The following is an 18,034-nucleotide window of genomic DNA, read 5'->3' on the forward strand; positions in this document are numbered from 1 at the left end:
TAACTTGACAAAGCTGGAATCAGATTAACACTATTTAAAATATGAATTCCTTGTTTCAAACCAGCATTATTCTACTTCAATGAGTTAGAAAGGTAGCAGAACAACCCTTGAAATTAAGACACAGCTGCTACAGTTAAAATATGAGACTGTATTATTCAATAAGATGTTACTTTGTTTGTCTTGGTTCAAGCATGTACACTGTGTACTCCACCAAGACAAACATAAACATACAAAGCAAACGTGGACAAAGATTTCCTTCATAGAACTTTTATTTCACAACACGTCAATATTCAGTGTTTCAGGTAAAGAATGTCTTCCTCAGCAGTATTCATCATCTTAATATAATATCTTCTGCAGTCACCAGGATTTCATTTCGATGTAAATCAGAAAACAGACTAACTAATCTGTTTACATTGCTTCATATTTCTCACAGAGCCGAGGAACTGGGTGGAAAATGTTAAAACAATATTTCACTTTGGTAGAAGAGTTTGGGACTTTGCATAAGTTCCATTCAGTAACATCTTTTTGCATAAACTGCCTCCATCTGCAGTTGTGATAAGAGGACAACTGACAATGCACAGATTCCAAGTATCTTTTAGACATCTACACATACACTTTCTGTTTACACATTAGGGATGTCGGAAATATCAGATTTTGACTACACAATTATCGTGGCCAAAAGAATTCATGATAAAGATATTAGCTTTAAATAATGCTATCAGTGAAATTCATCTGTTTATTGTGCGTTTTGTCTCTTTTTTTGGCAAATATATAACACTTAAAATACGATTACAGGGAGGTGGAGAGAGAGTCTATAACCATAACTGTATATATAAAATGATTTATGAGCTGCTGGATTATTTACACAATATCATATGTGTATTATTAACATGATATCAATATTTCATTTTTAAATATCACGGTTATCCAGACACACACATAAAACATCCTGTAGACTAGCTGTAAATGTGTCTATTCTTTTCGCCATAAATGTCTTGTTAGATATTTACAACATTTATATTTTTAATAAACTCCCCATGTTTTTCTTTATTTACAACATATGACACACTTCAGATATATTTATAAGTTGTAAATGCACTTTATTTCTCTGTTTCACATTCTACACTAAAATAAACCATAAAGCAGGGTATGTCATTTTTTTACATTTTCATTAATGTACTCTTACAAGCAAAATGATTTGTTTTATAATATTTTTAATGTATCACGTGCCCCAAACTCATTCTTCACCTCATTCTAATTTATCAATCAATAATACTGGCCACCACAACAGCCACCTGTTACTGTGACTCAAAGATTCAAGTCTATTTTAATCAATATTCTCAGTTTAAAACACATTCAGACCTACGTAGGTGAATAATATGTCATTCTGTATTATCACTGTGTTATTTCCTGTTCAGAGTCGGAGAGAAACTGTTGAATGCCACGACTGAAATGTGCAGAGAGCTTTACTGCAGCTTCTACAAAGTCAAAATGTTCTACCAAAGTGAAATATCATTATATAAAGAAGTCAAATAAAAGTCATACAATCACACGTTTTAAGCAGTATTTACAAGCATGAATAAGCATTAGCTCTACCATTTTGTGGTCACCTTTATTAATGATGCCATACTACTCAAAGTAATATACAGTATATGCTGTTAGAGATGATTTACTACGACCCTTGAGGGCGTTATCTTGAATCTTCAAGGTGCTAAAAGAACAGTTACAACAGGAACATAAACCATTTCAGTTTGCACAGATACAAAGTTTCACCTTTAAACCACAGTTTTCTAGAGGCGACTACAGAGCTACAGGAGAATATTACTTTAGATATCTCTAGTTTACCATAAACACTTGCTCAGACGTTGGTCAACTTCCCGTATGCTTTCTTCATCACTTTCATAGAAACATTTCCCCATTAAAACTCAATCCTATCGTCTGTCTCGGCTTTCACATCTCTCTTGAAGATTCTGCTCAGTCTGATTGGTAAACGTACAACTACAATCAACTAGCCTGGATGTTGTCTAGCTTTAGATTTGGGACTGAAAAGGAATCAAGAAGACATCAAATCCAAAGACTAAGCACGCAAATCTCTCATTCTTACCACTTTTAACCCTCCGCAACATGCTACTTTCTAAAAAAATAAAACACTTTCAGTAATAACGCCGTCCAAACGTTCAACTATTAACTGTCACAGTTTGTGTCTGTGAAGCTCATACACTTTTCAGTTTCTGTGTTCAGTAGGACTTGCACTGTATTAAATAAGTATTCCACTCAGAAACCAACAAGTCTCATTGATCAATAATTTGAATAATCAAATTTAAGGTAGAATTTGTTTTCACGTACTTTGAGCCCAGGTAAAGAGTTAAACTAATCCAAAATCTACAGTAATAAAATACTAATATGTGACTTTACAGCAGCAGAATGTGTTAACTGGTATAAACATAAGATATAACTGACAGGGACTTTAACACTCAAACAGCATTGCCCATGTTCAGTAATTTTAAGGTAAAAAATGACACAAAAATAACTCACTGTGCCAATTTCATTAAAATATGCCAAGTCTCTCTCAACCAAACAACCACGTTTTAAAATAGACACTTTGAATAAATTTAAAAGTTCACCTTCATTGAAACCAAGAAACAATCTGGCAGCTTTACTAAAAAATATAATATCATAATAGCACTTTTAGAGTAGGAGCCTGTCCTCTTCCAGTAACACTTCATTACAGTGAAAGTGAAAGTTCACAACCTGCTATTAGGAGCCAGTCCCTAGATCAGCCCAACAAACACAACTTTTCTGAATATGGCACAAAAAATAACAAAAAAACTACAGTAAAGGTTATGTTGAGAAAAAAAGTACTGTAAGACAGTAAGAGATATAAGAGGCATCTTTCATAGGCCAGGAAAAACCTAAAAATGTTAGTTATTCTGGACGATACAGTATGTCGATCTCAAATGCTAAGCTAAGTACGGCCAAACATCTCACTTCTGTTTCATTAAAACTAGCCTAGATTTTATTTTAATGTCCATGTTTCACTCAAATAGAAAATATATATTGTTATATTGGTCTTGTTTCATATATTTTCCCTATTAACTACGTCAAAATTGAATGGACTGTAATCATGTTTATAACAGGTCAGCCTTTACACGTGAATCTTTTATACTTTGATTTAAAAATGTTCTATTCCTGTGCACGAAACACAATCTGTATTTAATTAATTTGAGAAAAAGAGCATCCAAAGTAAAGAATCAACATGAACCAATGAGCTGTTTCCAGGATTCAACCTGAGCTCAGATGGACTGACAAACCACAGAGAGCAGATTGCTGCTGTCGCTGTGGGAATAATAATAACTCTTACTCAATGATGGGAGCTGAGCGATCGTTGGTGACAGTTCGTCTGAGTCGGACGTGGGCAAATGGATTGGCCCTGAAAGGAGGAAACAATAAAAATGAAAGTTATGACAATCGCACATGATATAAACTGGTGATTAAAGGGGGGGAGCAAATTAGTATTGTACATACAGTGGTGGGAATCGCAAGAAACAGGTAAAAAGACACAAGACCAGTTGTGCGTTCCAATACCCACACTACTATTTAGTGTGCCAGAAAAAGATTTAGTATGTCCCAATACATAGTAAGTTAAATGCAGTATGCCAAAATACCAGGATGTCCTACTACATCCAGTCACATTGTGCAGTATGCAAGCCAGCATACTATTATACATGGCTATTCTGACCCACAATCCTCTGCGCAGTAGGATAAGCTAGAAGGTCAAAGTTCAAGGCGCAATGTTATGAAAAAGTAGTATGTCCCAATTGTATGAAAACTGCATTCAACAGTACATACAGTATTTGTAGGGGCAGCTGCAGTACGTACTAAAAATAAAAATAAAAAGTATGCAATTTGGAACACAGCACAGTTGTCTACATCCGTGCGAGCTGCTCTGTGAGGCTAACGTCAGCATGCTAACATGCCCACAATGACAAGTATATATGGCGGGTATAATGTTTAGCATGTTCACCATCTTAGTTTAGTGTGTTAACATGCTAACATTTCCTTATGAGGTATTATATATTGCAATTCATTTTATGGGAATCGTGAATACTTGGATCAAATTTCATGGCAAATTTAAAAGAGAAACCAAAAAAGGCGACCTCGTGGTGGTGCTAAGTGAAAAGACAAGTGATCACCAAAGTTGTTAGGATTCATCCTCTGGGCACCATGAATGTCTACAAAATTACATGGCAACTCGTCTAATAGTTGTTGAGTTATTTAATTTTGGACCAAAGTGGCGGTCCGACCGACATTGCCATCCCCGGAGCCACGTTTAAAAGCTTGTTTAAAAAGTAAATTGATGGTCAAGTGACAAAAACAATGGATCCTACACTTCCCATGATGACTTAATAGCTTCTTTTGTCAGACCCTCCTTGCCTGGTAAACACGACGTCTTTCAATCTCCATGTTTGTAACGTCGTCTTTGAGTTAGAAATTGGTGTAATGTCCCTTTAATGCGACACACAGAGCACCTTTGAATTGCTAAACGTTACCTGGTTGGGGAGTGTGGCGGAGAGACCAATTCAGCAGTGATCTGTCATGTAAAGAAGACATAATGTAAAAAATGTCCATTATTATGAAGCATCTTCCTTTAACAGGGAGGCCCACTTGGGAGACATTGACCTCTGACCTCCTCCCAAAGGTTTCATGTTTCTGACCTTGTTGCTGTCGGCCATGCTGTACGGGCGCGGGCGGAAGGTGCTGACCCTCTGGGGAGGAAGAGAGCGCTCCTCCTCTGACTCGGGGGTGAGCGCTGGGAGACCTGGTGACACCAGCTTGTCGAGCTGGCCCGTACTGGTGCTGTTAGCCTTAGATAAGAAGAGCGAGCTAGAGGGAAGGTCACAGACGGAGAGGAAAGAATATAGAAGGAAAAAGACAAAGGAAACATGAGTCGAGAGATGTCGGTTTTGTGTTAATTCATCAACAAATCTGTTGGTGTTGGAAGTGAACGCGTTGGGGGAAAGGGCGGTGGAAAGACTGCGAGGGCAAACAGTGAGTATCATTCTGCAGTTTAAGAGCTCCTGTTCGCTTTCTGTGTGTCTTGCATGAAGGGTGTTTGAATTTATTGAGACTACAGATGGAAAAGGGGAAGGGTGTCATATTAGTTTCCACATGAAAATGACCCCGTTAAGCTTTCTGTGAATCCACCAATGTTATAACTTCCTACTTTTCAAAGTATTGCTGATATACTGAGCTGTAAAACAACTGAAGGGAAGTGAAGGAAGCATGTCTGTCATTAACAGTGTCAAAGTTCATCAGCAATCTTAAAACCTTCAGATTTGAGTGTTTGTTCTTCTTTGACTTACCTCTCGAGGTGATCCATCTTGCTGTGCTGTGACTGAGTGTAGGAGAAAGGGAACCAGCCTTTCCTGTGAAGGAACATTTTACTACATGTGACCAAGTCAAGGGTGTGTATGACGTAGAAAACACTCTCCATTGTCTTACACAAATACATTTTTTAACCTGCTGCCAGAGAGAGAAGCCTGCGCACAACATGAGATATGTGAAGTCCTCTGAATTAAGAAACAAAAAGTAGTTCTACATACACTAAGTTCAAAACGAACACAAGGTTAAGTGGAAGTGTCCCTGACTTGTTTTGATCTGAACATACAGCCTCGTCTTAAAGCATTGAGACATTTCACAACAGTTATACAGCAGATCATTCAGTGGTTTTCTACATACCGTCCAGTTCGGTCATTTTGACCGTAGTGCCACCCGTCTCTGACCTCAGAGATGAGCAGGGTGATGTTGTCACCAGGCAGGAAGTGCAGTAAGCAAGCCCCGCCCCCTACGCCTCCACCGCCCTCTGATGCTCCAGGAGTGTGAGGAAACATAGCTTCCACACGGCTGGGTCCAGATAAAGGCAGCATCCTGGGGAGACTGGAGCCTAGGTAGAGGAGAAAGAGGAATACAAATTATAATCCTTAATCCACTTTTGTGGTGGTTGCCCATAATCCCTGGAACAGTTTATCTGTTCATATAAGAACTGCTCAGGCTACAGAAACATTTAAGACGCTGCTGACCCACCTCTTCTCTTGACTTCATCTTCTTTTGTAATGCAATTCTTTTACTATTATTACTGTATGTGCACATTATGTTTATTGTTTTCCTCTGTTCTTATTGTTGTTTGCTTTGAATTAATTTGTATTTTGTGCCTGTTCAGCACTTTGGTCAACTGCGGTTGTTTTTAAATGTGCTATACAAATAAAGTTTGACTAGACTTAAGACAAATTGATAGCCTGCGAACGAGGGATTTGAAATGATGCACGCATCTCACTGATATATATGATTATTTTTCGCTCTCCTACAACCGTAACAGAGCTGCATTAAGTTACTGCTAATGAAAACACAACATTTACTTCTACTGCTTAATCACATTAAAAGCATTTTTTGTCAACAAATCAGTTGTAAACATTTCAGGTATTTCAGTAATGGAGCAAAAAAAGGCTGTTGTAATTATTTCTGACATTATTCTTTATCAAAACAATGTGAGATTGTTTGGCTGCACTGTAACATCAGTTGCTCTTCTGTTGTATTTCTGACAGAGTAGCTGCTCAATGAGTGTTTGCTCTGCGCTTGCTGTTACCATAGCAACCACAGGTGTCACCAAATCAACAGGAACAAGGATTACAACTTGAGACACTAAAACTTACAGAAGAGACTTATCACATCTTACCCTGAAAGCCGCCCAGCCTCATTTCACTGGCAGGTCTCCTTGGCAGTGGAAGTGTTGCTGTTCCACACATGTCAGCGGTCTTCAGCAGCCAGGGATTATGCGATGGTGATGAAGAATTGTTCCCTCCTGGTCCCACCTGTTGGTGCAGTAAGTGCACAGGAGTCATGGCCCTGGAGAGAGGAGCACTGTGGGGCAGTGGCGGACTGTGAGGAGCACTGTGGGGGATGGGGAGGGTCATGCCATGCAAGGAGCCGCCGGCCGCAGAGACCTGGCTGAGCGACATCACCGTGGAGGGGATGAGGCTCGGGGAGAGGTTGGACGTGTTGGCGGCCAGGAGGAGAGAGTTTTGCGGGGCCGAGCCGCCGGACGTGGTGGGGGTGGATGCAGCGGGGCTGATACTGCCGCTGGCGCTGCTGTCAGGGAGGGGGCTGGCTGAGGCACTGAGGGGTGTGCTGGTGTGCTGAGGAGACGCTCCTCGTGATGAACCTCCAGCAGCTCCTCCGCTGGAGAGAGAGCAGAAAGTCTGGGGGGAGCCCTGAGGAGGACCGGTATCACTCTGGGAGGAGGAGGACGGGAGCGAGCGCTGCTGCTGCTGGGAGCGACTGGAGTCTCCATTCAACAGAGGAGGGACTTCTTGAACAGAGAGCCTCTGAAAACACAAGGACAGATACCGATAACTACCACTGTTAAAAATCTAATATTGTGAAGTTTTTAGTATTCAATTCCCAGGTACCAAAGGTGTGGACTCGAGTCACATGACTTAGACTTGAGTCAGACTTATGAATCTGGTGACTTTAGAGTCAACTTGGCAAAAACAAAAAGGACTTTGTCACTTCGAGTTTGACTTTAACACCAATGACTTGTGACTTAACTTGGAATTTAGCCTTTTGACTTGGATGGACTTGGATGGAGTTGTCTTTTAAAATCAATCTTAACTACGGATCGGCCACTGACTGTTTAGGACTCAACTCAAAAAGTTAAGGGCTTGTGACTTCAATTGTGACTTGACTCAGAACTTCATAGCCAAGACTTGAGAGTTATTTGTGATTTTGTCCCACCTCTACCAGGAACAAGTAATATCAGACTTGTTTTGTGGGTTTCAAACTATCAACCCACCATGTAATCCTTCTGTGGGAACCAACCACAGTGCATCTGAGATTAAGATTAACTCCAAAGAACACATTAAACATGACACGGTATAAATGATCTGAAAAAATGATCTGACCTGTTCTGGCAGAGCAGCACCGATCTTGGTGTGACGGAGGACCTCAGCTATCCCAGCAGCCCCTGGGCCTTGAGGCGCAGTGTGACGCAGCAGATTGAGAGCGCGCTCTGGGAGTTTGGTGGGCTGAGAACATGACTGCTGCCAACATGACAGTTTCTGTGACAGAAGCTCTCTCACCTGGATTATATTCAAAATCACAAAAAGAGAAAAACCAAAACAGTTAAAGGATACAACTTTTTCTTATTGTAAACAAATGAAAAGACCAAAAACACAATGTCTTAGTTTGTCCTTCAGTACTTTCCAACTTCCCTACCCCGTCCAAGACTCAGAGTGTCAGTTCCTACTGAAGATGTGAATCTTCAAAGCCAGGTTACAAATATTTTTACAAAATGTCCTAAAACACCTGTTTTTAGCAAACGTAACTCAAACAGGAGTAAATAGTGCATTTGTTGGAACTATTTTCTGTGGATTAATACATCTGGATTTCAGAAAGATGAACATTACCTAGCTAAATAAATAAGTGAATGTGAACAGATCACCTTGGAGTGGTAGTTGATGAGCAGTTTGGTGACACTACACTGTCTGTCCACCAGGAAGCAATATCGTCTCCTTTCCTCAGTGAGCGCGGACTTGTAACCCAGGGCAACCAGCGCGTCCAGCTCGCCTTGGCGACGACTCATCAACTCCACGAACTGAAGAAAAAGTCAGAGAGATTTCACAGCAACATCCTTAAACATGCACGCACGGTCCTGCATTCACAATCACAGATGTAGTACTGAAAGACGGAGTGACCTTTAATGCACATTGTACGGAGAGAAAAATATGTGAGGTCATATCCTGCTGCCTGTTGCACAATGATATCAAATCATAAAACTCTATCCTCTTGCCCTGCTGACCTTTTCTTCCAACATAACCCTCCGCGTGGCTAAACCCTTTCACCCTCTTATATGGTTGATGTTTCTTCCAGTAGAGGCTTGGCCACTAAGTTGCTTGTTTTCTAAAAATCAGCTGAGGCAGATTGTTCTTTAATCATATTCACACTGGCCTATTTCTTACACAAACGCTCACATAATTCTGCTTTTTAATCTGCTGTAATGCTGACTGGGATGTTTGTGCATTTTACTTAAAGGGACTGTTTGTAACTTTTTAAGCGTATAAATGTACCGGATCAGGATGCGCGCTCGCATATGCGCGCTCGCATATGCGCGCTCGCATATGCGCGCTCGCGTGTGGCCGGAGTCACTGCTCCTCTGCCTGCTTGCCTTCACTCACACAGCGCGTGTTCTCGCTGTCTCGCTCCACCTCTACTAGACGTGCATGCACGCACACTCCACACTGCAGAAGAGTTAGTAGCTCTGAGAATATCTAGTGAGTGGACGTTTGTGCAGAAATAACTGCTGCAGCTCCTCCAGACCAACAGAGGTTTTCCGTGTCTTGTGAAGTGACGGGGCTCCGCAACAAGTTACGTTATCGTCTCCGACCAAATCTCCGGTGTCTCCCCTGTTCCCTCCCGCCGCGGTCAGGAGGCTGAGGCAGGAAAAGCCAACACTAGGATCAGCAGTGATTCATGGAGACCTCCGTCTGGTCAGCTAACATTACTGCCAAGCAGCTGAAATATAGAGTGATATTGTGGTTTTAGCTGACGTGTTGAGCGATTCTCGTTCATGTCTATTTAGAGCGAGCACAAGCGCGAGCCCGACGCTGACTTTCGTTGACTTAACGGCCACAGGTGTCGCTGTTAACAAGCATTTCTGAAAGTTACAAATGGTCCCTTTAAAAACCTGTGTATTAAATATGTATTTTTTCCACCGTCTATGTGGATCTCTGGGCTTCACTTACCTGCATCTCTCGGTCTCCGTATTTGTTTGGGTGGCGACTGCCCTGGCTCTTCCTGCGGAGCTTCTTCAGCTGAGACTGGCAGCGCTCGATAGACTCAGATTTAGACCTCCGCTCACTCTGATACTTCTTTAGGGTGGCCTGAGAGGATAGTGGAAAAAAATTAGAAGATTTATTTAGTAAGTGTTGGATGAAAGGAGGTTTGACAGAGCTAATATTTAAGATTTAAGTGTGGTGGTGCAAAACCAACTAAGTCCACTTTTATTTATCAAGGTGAGATTGTTTTTACCACTAATCAGTTACATTTTTCTAATGTATTTTCCCATAATTTAGACAATAATTTCCATTATTGAAATTAGAATTAGCTACACAAATAAACTTCTTACTGCCTTCCAGTCAAACAAATTAAACTAATTAAACTAAACATTTAAAACGAAGCAAAAACCCTCTTTTCTCACAATTTATCAAAAGTGAATGGACATTTTAACTTACAGTGAGGTATTTAATATCCAGTTCCAGCTTCTGCTCCAACTGGGCGAGCAGCTCAGAGTGAAACAGCTTTAACTGTTGATGAAAAGATCCATATGCAGCATTTATTTAAAAGTATACTGACACTGTGACATCCACGTGAAAGGCCTCGGCACCATTCATCTAAGAAAAATTGACTATTACAAGCTTTTTCCTTATAAAACTATTAAATGCTGCTCTTTGTGGCCACTTTAAACATTGAACGATATTTCAAAATAATTGCTAAAAGTAATAATTTGTCGATAACATGAAGTAATCTGTGCAGAGCAACTGAGCACACGGTCTTACCACGTCTTCCAGCTGCACCTGGATCTGTCTGTGGACCTCGGCCATCTGAAACAGTGTGTCTCCTGTGAGCAGCACAGGACAGTGAAGGCAACAAGTATTATATATGATTTAGATCAGCTGTTTTTATTTGTTACAGTGCATCTTTAACCTCTGCAGAAAATCTAAAATCTGTGCTCTAATGATGGCTGTTCACAACAGTGTCAACATCAACATATATGCAGGAAAGCACATCAGTAAAAAGGTCATAAAACTTGCTGTTTTCACACAGTTTCTCATTTACAAAGTGGCAGTCAGCTGTGAGTCCCTCCCTCGGTCACACAGCGCTGTAGTATGTGGTGGCTGGCATCTCGCCCTCCGACTCTCCTGCCTGCCTCCCCCGCTGTTTTCAGCATTACAATGAGATCATGTGGTGTTGTTAATCTCCCAACAATGACTCTACTCTCTCCCTTTCCCTCTGTTCTCTCTCCCTCTCTCTCTACATTTCCTCATTCCCTCTTGTCTTCATCTCCTCTCTCACCAACACAGACTATTTTCAACTTCTCTCCAGCTGTGCCATCGACTCTCTTAACTTTATTAGGTCCATCACTGATTTATTTTATTCTCTTGGTCCTTCTTTACCAGCCGCCCACTCACCCAGCTCTTTGGAGCCTTGGCTGTCGCTCGCCAGCTCTCCAAGTTTCACCAGAGCATCAAAGTAGCCTTTGGCAGCCACAGTTACTCCTGAAGAAGAGAGTACATTTTAGGCGAAAACTGAAAAACATCCTGTTCAGTGATTCAGACAAATCAATCTGAATTATCCCGTGTTTGACTAACCTGTCAGGGCTTTCTCGTAGTGTTTCCCCATGGTCACAAAGTTCTTCAGACTGGGGTTGAACTGGTCCAGAATCCCCTGTTGACAACGATACACACAAATAAAAGGACAGGCAAAATATGAGACGCAAATTTGTAAAGCGTTTCCATATTTCTAATCATTTCACTACACAGACAGACAAATAGACAGAGGAGTCATACCTTATAGACATTTTCTGTCATCTTGTTGACCTCGTCTGTTCGAGACATTTTTCTTCTCTTATGTGCTGCCACTATGTACGTTTGTATAGTTTATTTCTGTTGTTCTGGGCCCCCTAAGCTTTACAGCAGACAGCAACCCTCTAAAAGAGAAAAGACAAAAAAAGATCTCTCACAATGACTCTTGAAATGTACCCCAAAACTTGACGAGAACTCACAAATCCAGGTGTTTTTACCTTCATGTCAATAGAGGAAAGAGGCAAAAGCAGGTGTCAGAATATATCACATTTACAACAGTGCCATTACTCTCTAGAAGTGGTTGAAAGTGTGAGATTTAAATGAGCCAGAGGACCTTTAAGGCCATAGAACCACCACAACCAGTGATGAGGATGTCAGACCATCTTGGGTTTTGTCTGAGGGCAGCAGTGTTATTTTCACATGGATCTCCTCTGTGTCTCAGCTGCCAGATTCTACATTATCGCTCAGCAACATTGCGGCAACCCAAATATTTCTCCAAGATTCGTGTGCCAGGCGGGTTATACCATTTCAGATAAGAACAATGGGCTCCTCCAGCCCGAGTCACAGGTGTCAGAGCACTGAATAAACACACGACAACAATGTTTCCTCGGCAGAGAGGTGGGGGACTGCTGCGGGGTCAAAGGATTTCCAGTCTGGATTTAATGGCAAAATTCTCATTTGGTTTTCTCTGTGCAGTCCTCCTTTGTTATCACAGCGAGATTACAGAGAAAACGTTGACCCAGATCAACTAATGGTATATGACACAAAGAAAACATTTCCAGACTCTTGCTCATTAAGGCCACCCTGGTGTAGTGTGTAATGGTCTGTGAAGTGGGAGCGTTGTCCAATTTTATTTAGTTTGAACGACTTTATAACTTTACACATTCTTTAAAATGATCAAATGATATATTGAAGCTAGTAAAAAGCATTTTTGTGTGTATATTCTAGCTTGGTGTGATTTAATTTGAAGAAATAAAGTGTTGTTTGTTTCAGGATGCAACAGGAGCAGTCTGCAGGTGGTTGGGGAACTGATACAGAAGATGCATTCATGTGGTTTAGCCTCTTTAAATTTCTTCAAATGGGTTGGAAGCAAACATTTAAAAAACATTTGTTGCAATGATTAATTCAATCAGCAGAAAAAATATCTGGGACTATTTTGATAATCGATTACACGTTTGAGTCAATTTTAAAAACAAAAATGCCAAAAAAATAATCTCTGGTTCAAACTTCTCAATTGTGAGGATTTGCTGTTTTTCTGTTTTATATGACAGTAAACTGAATATCTTTGGTTTTGCAATGATGTTCAGAAAAAATAATCGATTATAGAGGAAATTATGATGCATTTTCCACTATTTTCTTACATTTTATAGTTATAGCCCTAATGTCACTGCAACATTTTAATTCCTAAGAAATTGCAGAACCAAAAATAAATGCAATACTTAAAAATAACTGTGCATTTTGGTGGTTTTGAAGGTATTATCCTCTTGTGTATGGTGAAAAGGCTTCCAGATATTCATGCATCTACTACTTGCATTTCTCTAAAGATCAATTAATGGTGCAACACTGCAGTTCAAACAGCACCCCAGAGTTAAATGAGCCTTTTCTTCCACACCACCTCATCTTATTTCAAACAAATACATCAAACTCTTTGTGGCAAATGCAACAAAACCAGAAAGTAAAATATGCCAAAAGCTGCCTGAACATGAATAAATAAATTGGGTGATTACACAGCGGATGTTTTTCCCTGAGTAAAAAAGAAGCACCGAGCCATTTGCTCACACAGTGCAGCTCAATAACAGCTACCTGTTGATCTCTCAGCTCCACTTCCATTTATAAAACAGTAACACATAATTCAGCTACTTAAAAAAAGAAAAGTTACATACCTTTTCTGATCTCATTGTGGGAAACGATAAAAGCTTCCTGCGTGTCTTTGAGTGTTAAATGAACAGCACAACACCCCCTCCTTTCTTCCTATTAGGCTACTTTCCCTCTCTGTTAGTTAGTGGGGGGTTGTTTCATCCAGCAGAGCACTAAATCTCTAAATCTCAGCTCCCCTCCACCCCTTTTTCACATGGCCCTCTCTCTTTTTTTCCTCTTCTCTCTCACACACACTTCTCCCTCTCTCTGCCTCTCTACTCCCAGGAATCGGGGTCAGATATTTGGTGCCGTTCAGTACCTCTCCTCATTACTGAGCCGATTATCAACATGCCTTCACGCCCGCAACAACCGGCCAGAAAAACCACCGACAAAAAACCCCCGCCCAGTGCAACCAGCTCCCTGCCGTTGGAAACCACAGTCAGCCTCCCATTCTGTGTCTCCCTCTCTCTCTCTGTCTCTCTGTCACTCGGGCAGAATAACAATGAGCCAACGGGACCCCGGCTGAATGGGAGCAGGAGGAGAATAATGACTTGAACTTTTTAAGCCAAAGACAGAGCAGCACATGCAGGCCTATCACTGGCCTACATACACCCCGGACCATCACATAGTCCTGCTCTCCATTCCCACAGGGGGGACAAGAGGAGGAGGAGGAGGAAGGGGCCCTGCATGGCCCTCCATTTACTGCAATAAACTGCTGAGAAGATTAAAGGAGGATGTAAAGATGTAAAGGTGCTGGAGAGGAGAGGTTAAAGTGGTGGAAAAAAGTCCTCAAAGAGGTTAGGGTCAGTGGAAAGTAAACAACATTCACTAAAGTACTGTAAAACTTTGAAGTACTTGTAGCCTACTTTCATTTTCTGCTACACTGTTAAGAATTTCCCAGTAAAATAACAGTAAAGAACTGGCAGCAGGGTTGCCTTTATGTTACTGTAAAATTAACATTATTATACTGTCGCTGAAATTTACAGCTTTGTACTGTTAATGAAAAATACTGTTTTTTTTTATTAATTTCACAGTATTTTACAGTTAATTTACTGTTTAAAGATACATTATATTGCTGTTTTTCACCTTTCTTTTACATTATCTTACTGATTTGTTTTAATGCACTATTTATTTTTTACATACATTTTAATAAACATTATTTTTTGCCTAGATGAATAGACTTAGCAGGTTACAGACATAGGAATAGTCACACTAAACACAAATAAAGGCACTTGTTAGGAAAAAGGCTATAATAGACTTGTTGACACTTTTCCCAAAAATGTCTGTCTATAGCTGCTACAAGCACAGAATGCAAACCAGAACAACATGTGAGTGAAGAACAGAGCTAATTCACTGATTGTACAACCATGTACAATGTACAAGCCTCACATGAGCAGATCAGGTCCCAGAATTAAAACAATACTGCATGAAACTGTTACTGATGATACTTTAGACAGTTGATAATCAGTAAAGTGCTGTTTTTTAAGAATGCATTATAGTTCAGTTAAAAAACGGCCTATGAGCGTAATTTAACAGGTTTTCTTTTGTATTAACAGTAAAGCACTGTTTTTAGCATTAACAGGTTAATACTGTTGAAATCCTGCTGTAAATTAACAGCAATTGTTTACAGATGCTTTATATTTCTGTTGCTCTACATTTCAGAGGCAAATATTGTACTTTTCACTCCACTACTTTTATTTTGACAACTTTAGTTACTTTGCAGATTTGGATTATTAATACAAAATATAAATCAAATAATAAATTATAATATATTATCATAGTTATACCCAGCAGTAAATAAAGTCATTAAAATGAGCCCCACCTTTACCAGCTGCAACACTAAAGTGATGAACATTAATGCATTCATAATTATAATCCAGTATTATAATATATATTATTCTGTAATGGGCCATTCTGCATAATGTGTACTTTTACTTTTGGTACGTTAACTTAAGTTGATACTAATATTTTTGTACTTTTATTTAAGTAGGATTTTGAATGCAGGGCTTTACTTGTAACAGAGTATTTTTTAGACTTTACTATTACTACTTATACTTAAGTAAAATATCTAAATACTTGCTCTACCACTGGCTGCAGCCTAGTTTTTCACACAGTGGAGGAGTAACTAAGTATATTTACTCAACAACAGTATATTTACTCAAGTAGGCCTACAGGACTCAAGTACAATTTGTATTTACTTTACCAGAACTGTAAACCTGAAGTACTGAGGTCATGGGTCACCACTCTCTAATAACTTTGTTTAAAAAAAAGAAAAAATGTTTTAAATGACTTAAATATGTCAAAGCTCTCTGACACTGGCATGAACAAAAATCTAAAATGCTAAAAACCTTTATTTATTATTATTTTGCTGGAATGATGTTTAATTCTAAGAATTTAAACTCCCCCACGATTGCTAAAACCCACTAATTTACTGAATAAATAATAATATAATTAAAATAATAATAATACAGTGGCAATGACCTCAGTGTTCTCAACAGTAGCCCTGTACTTGTATTTGTATTTTATGCTACTTTATACTTCTACTCCAATATATTTCAGAGGAAAATATTGTACTTTTTATGGTTGCAGATTCAGATTGATAAAATAATGAGGATATAAAATATGAATTGTTATTCAATAAATTAAATTACCCAACAATACTTAAAAGTAGCTTCACTTCACTAACTTTTTCTGATTGCTTTATGCTACTGACAGCGGGTTAACTAAGGTTGAGGAGAGAGGAGAGCAATGAGACTCCATCGAATAACAAATGTGCAATAAAATCAAAAACAGTGAGCTAAAAGAGACTAAAAAAGATCTGTAGAGCTGCAGAGTTTAGCGATATTTCTCTGCGCATTTGTCACTGCGAGCAACCTCTTTCACATTAACTAGTCATGTGCTTCAATGTAAAATACAAAATAATGAATGCATAATTTCTCAGAGTAAAAGTATTCATCGTGAAGGGATGGTTGTCACAGTAATGCACTCCATATACTGCTGGCTAGTCTAAACTCTAACAATAATAATATTTCATGACTGTGTTGAATGGTTTGCATGTAAAATCCAATCAGCAAATGTAAACAAATACTAACTATAACTGTTAGACAATTAGAGTGAATGAAAGTATTTCCACCTACAATGTGTTGGAGTGGTCTCAAGTGGAGTGTCGGTGCTTTATAACTGTACATTATGTACATATGGGCCAATAAAGCAAGAACTGTGGACATCACTTGTAGTAAATTCAGGTGTCTGTCTTGTGTTGCAGTTGCAGGTTTTTCCCAGATGGTGGCGATATGAGTGACATCACTTCCTTCCCTGCATGAGACTGAACAGCCAGTGTGGAGCAACAAGTGCAGACTGTGGAGTTACACTGTACTAAAACGTCACTCAATTTTGAATAAAGCCAATAAATGAAACATTCAGCACAGCTACCATGTACGGTATGTTGTACTCAGGTGTCACCTCACCTCATCACTGCAACACATTGTCTCGCCTCACAACTGGCACTAACATAGTCTTCTTCGGTTTTCATTTTTCCTTTCTCTTCCTCTCTCTATTCTATTTTTTTTAGTAAATAATGTAAAATTGAATCAGTTCCCCATTTTATACAAATGTCAAAAGTTTTGCACAAATGCTTTCAATAAAAATATATGAAAAAAAGTGTCTTTATTCAGTATCAGGCTGTCTGGGACCATCTCCCCATTCAGAAGAGGAGACGTCATCAGACTAGCCTCCAGGTTGCCAGTCATAGCAGACGAGTGTGCTCTGCTGGGTTCTGGGTCACTTGGTTCAGAGTTGAGGGGAACATTGGAGCATCTGTGGTCTGGTGTCCTTGGACCTGAGCCGTAAAGCTGTTTGGGTTGACACACTTCCTCTGGGCCTAATTCACACACACTAAGGAGCTTGACAGACAGAAGAACCTGACCCACACCGGCCTGTTAACCAGTAAAGATGACTCATGAACTTCTCTCTATGTCTTTACTTGGCCTGTGTCCAAGTGTGTCACGTACAAATAGTGTCTCAGCCGAACGCCCTGACCAGGAGACAGAGACAGGTGTCAAAGTCTCACCACATGTTGGGATTAAGCTGTCTGAGAGCACTGATGAGGTAAATTCATGTAAAAGCCATTGTCTCTTACTGATTTCCTGCATTAAACCTAAATGACAAAAGAGTAGATGTAGGTAAAGGTGAGGATTTGAACAATTTGAGAGAACTAAGATGGGGATTGTACAAAAATGCTTGGTAATACTTTGTTTTTGGACTTCGGAGCTTCGGTAGTAATCGACAGCAAATATTCGAAGCTTTGGCATTGGACAGCGAAGCGCTGCAACATGTCTTTCAGTTTAATTAAAGGTATTAATTTTTAAGGATTATGTTTATCTACTGTATTGTTGTTTGTATTATTATCTGTTATTGAATAAAAAACATTTTCCAAATGGTTTGGTATGTTTTATGCATGTCTGTAATCCCGAGGGGTAAAAAAACAAACAAAGCCAAAAATCCAAATCCCCAAATTGAAAATCGAATACCTACACAATGAA

General features: G+C 39.7%; 1 protein-coding gene across 1 annotated transcript; it reads right to left on the reverse strand.

The window, feature by feature from the left end:
• Positions 1 to 1,472: 1,472 nt before the first annotated feature.
• On the reverse strand, positions 1,473 to 14,064 carry LOC141778930 (BAR/IMD domain-containing adapter protein 2). The gene is made up of 15 exons (XM_074653493.1): positions 13,520 to 14,064; positions 11,622 to 11,761; positions 11,424 to 11,499; positions 11,244 to 11,330; positions 10,611 to 10,672; positions 10,287 to 10,358; positions 9,798 to 9,935; positions 8,498 to 8,650; positions 7,959 to 8,135; positions 6,734 to 7,382; positions 5,740 to 5,944; positions 5,364 to 5,426; positions 4,716 to 4,884; positions 4,551 to 4,591; positions 1,473 to 3,430 (listed from the first exon to the last, which is right to left on the reverse strand). The coding sequence occupies exons 2-15, from the start codon at positions 11,667 to 11,669 to the stop codon at positions 3,358 to 3,360; spliced, it is 2,013 nt and encodes a 670-aa protein (XP_074509594.1). The 5' UTR covers positions 11,670 to 11,761; positions 13,520 to 14,064; the 3' UTR covers positions 1,473 to 3,357.
• Positions 14,065 to 18,034: the final 3,970 nt, after the last annotated feature.

This window comes from Sebastes fasciatus, chromosome 12, assembly GCF_043250625.1.
Source record: "Sebastes fasciatus isolate fSebFas1 chromosome 12, fSebFas1.pri, whole genome shotgun sequence".
Taxonomy (NCBI): Eukaryota; Metazoa; Chordata; class Actinopteri; order Perciformes; family Sebastidae; genus Sebastes; species Sebastes fasciatus.

Coding starts and splice junctions, on each gene's coding strand:
- LOC141778930 (XM_074653493.1), bottom strand. CDS start 11,669: ATGTCTCGAACAGACGAGGTCAACAAGATGACAGAAAATGTCTATAAG. Junction 11,500..11,621: donor TGACAGAAAATGTCTATAAG/GTATGACTCCTC, acceptor CGTTGTCAACAG/GGGATTCTGGACCAGTTCAA. Junction 11,331..11,423: donor CTACGAGAAAGCCCTGACAG/GTTAGTCAAACA, acceptor TCTCTTCTTCAG/GAGTAACTGTGGCTGCCAAA.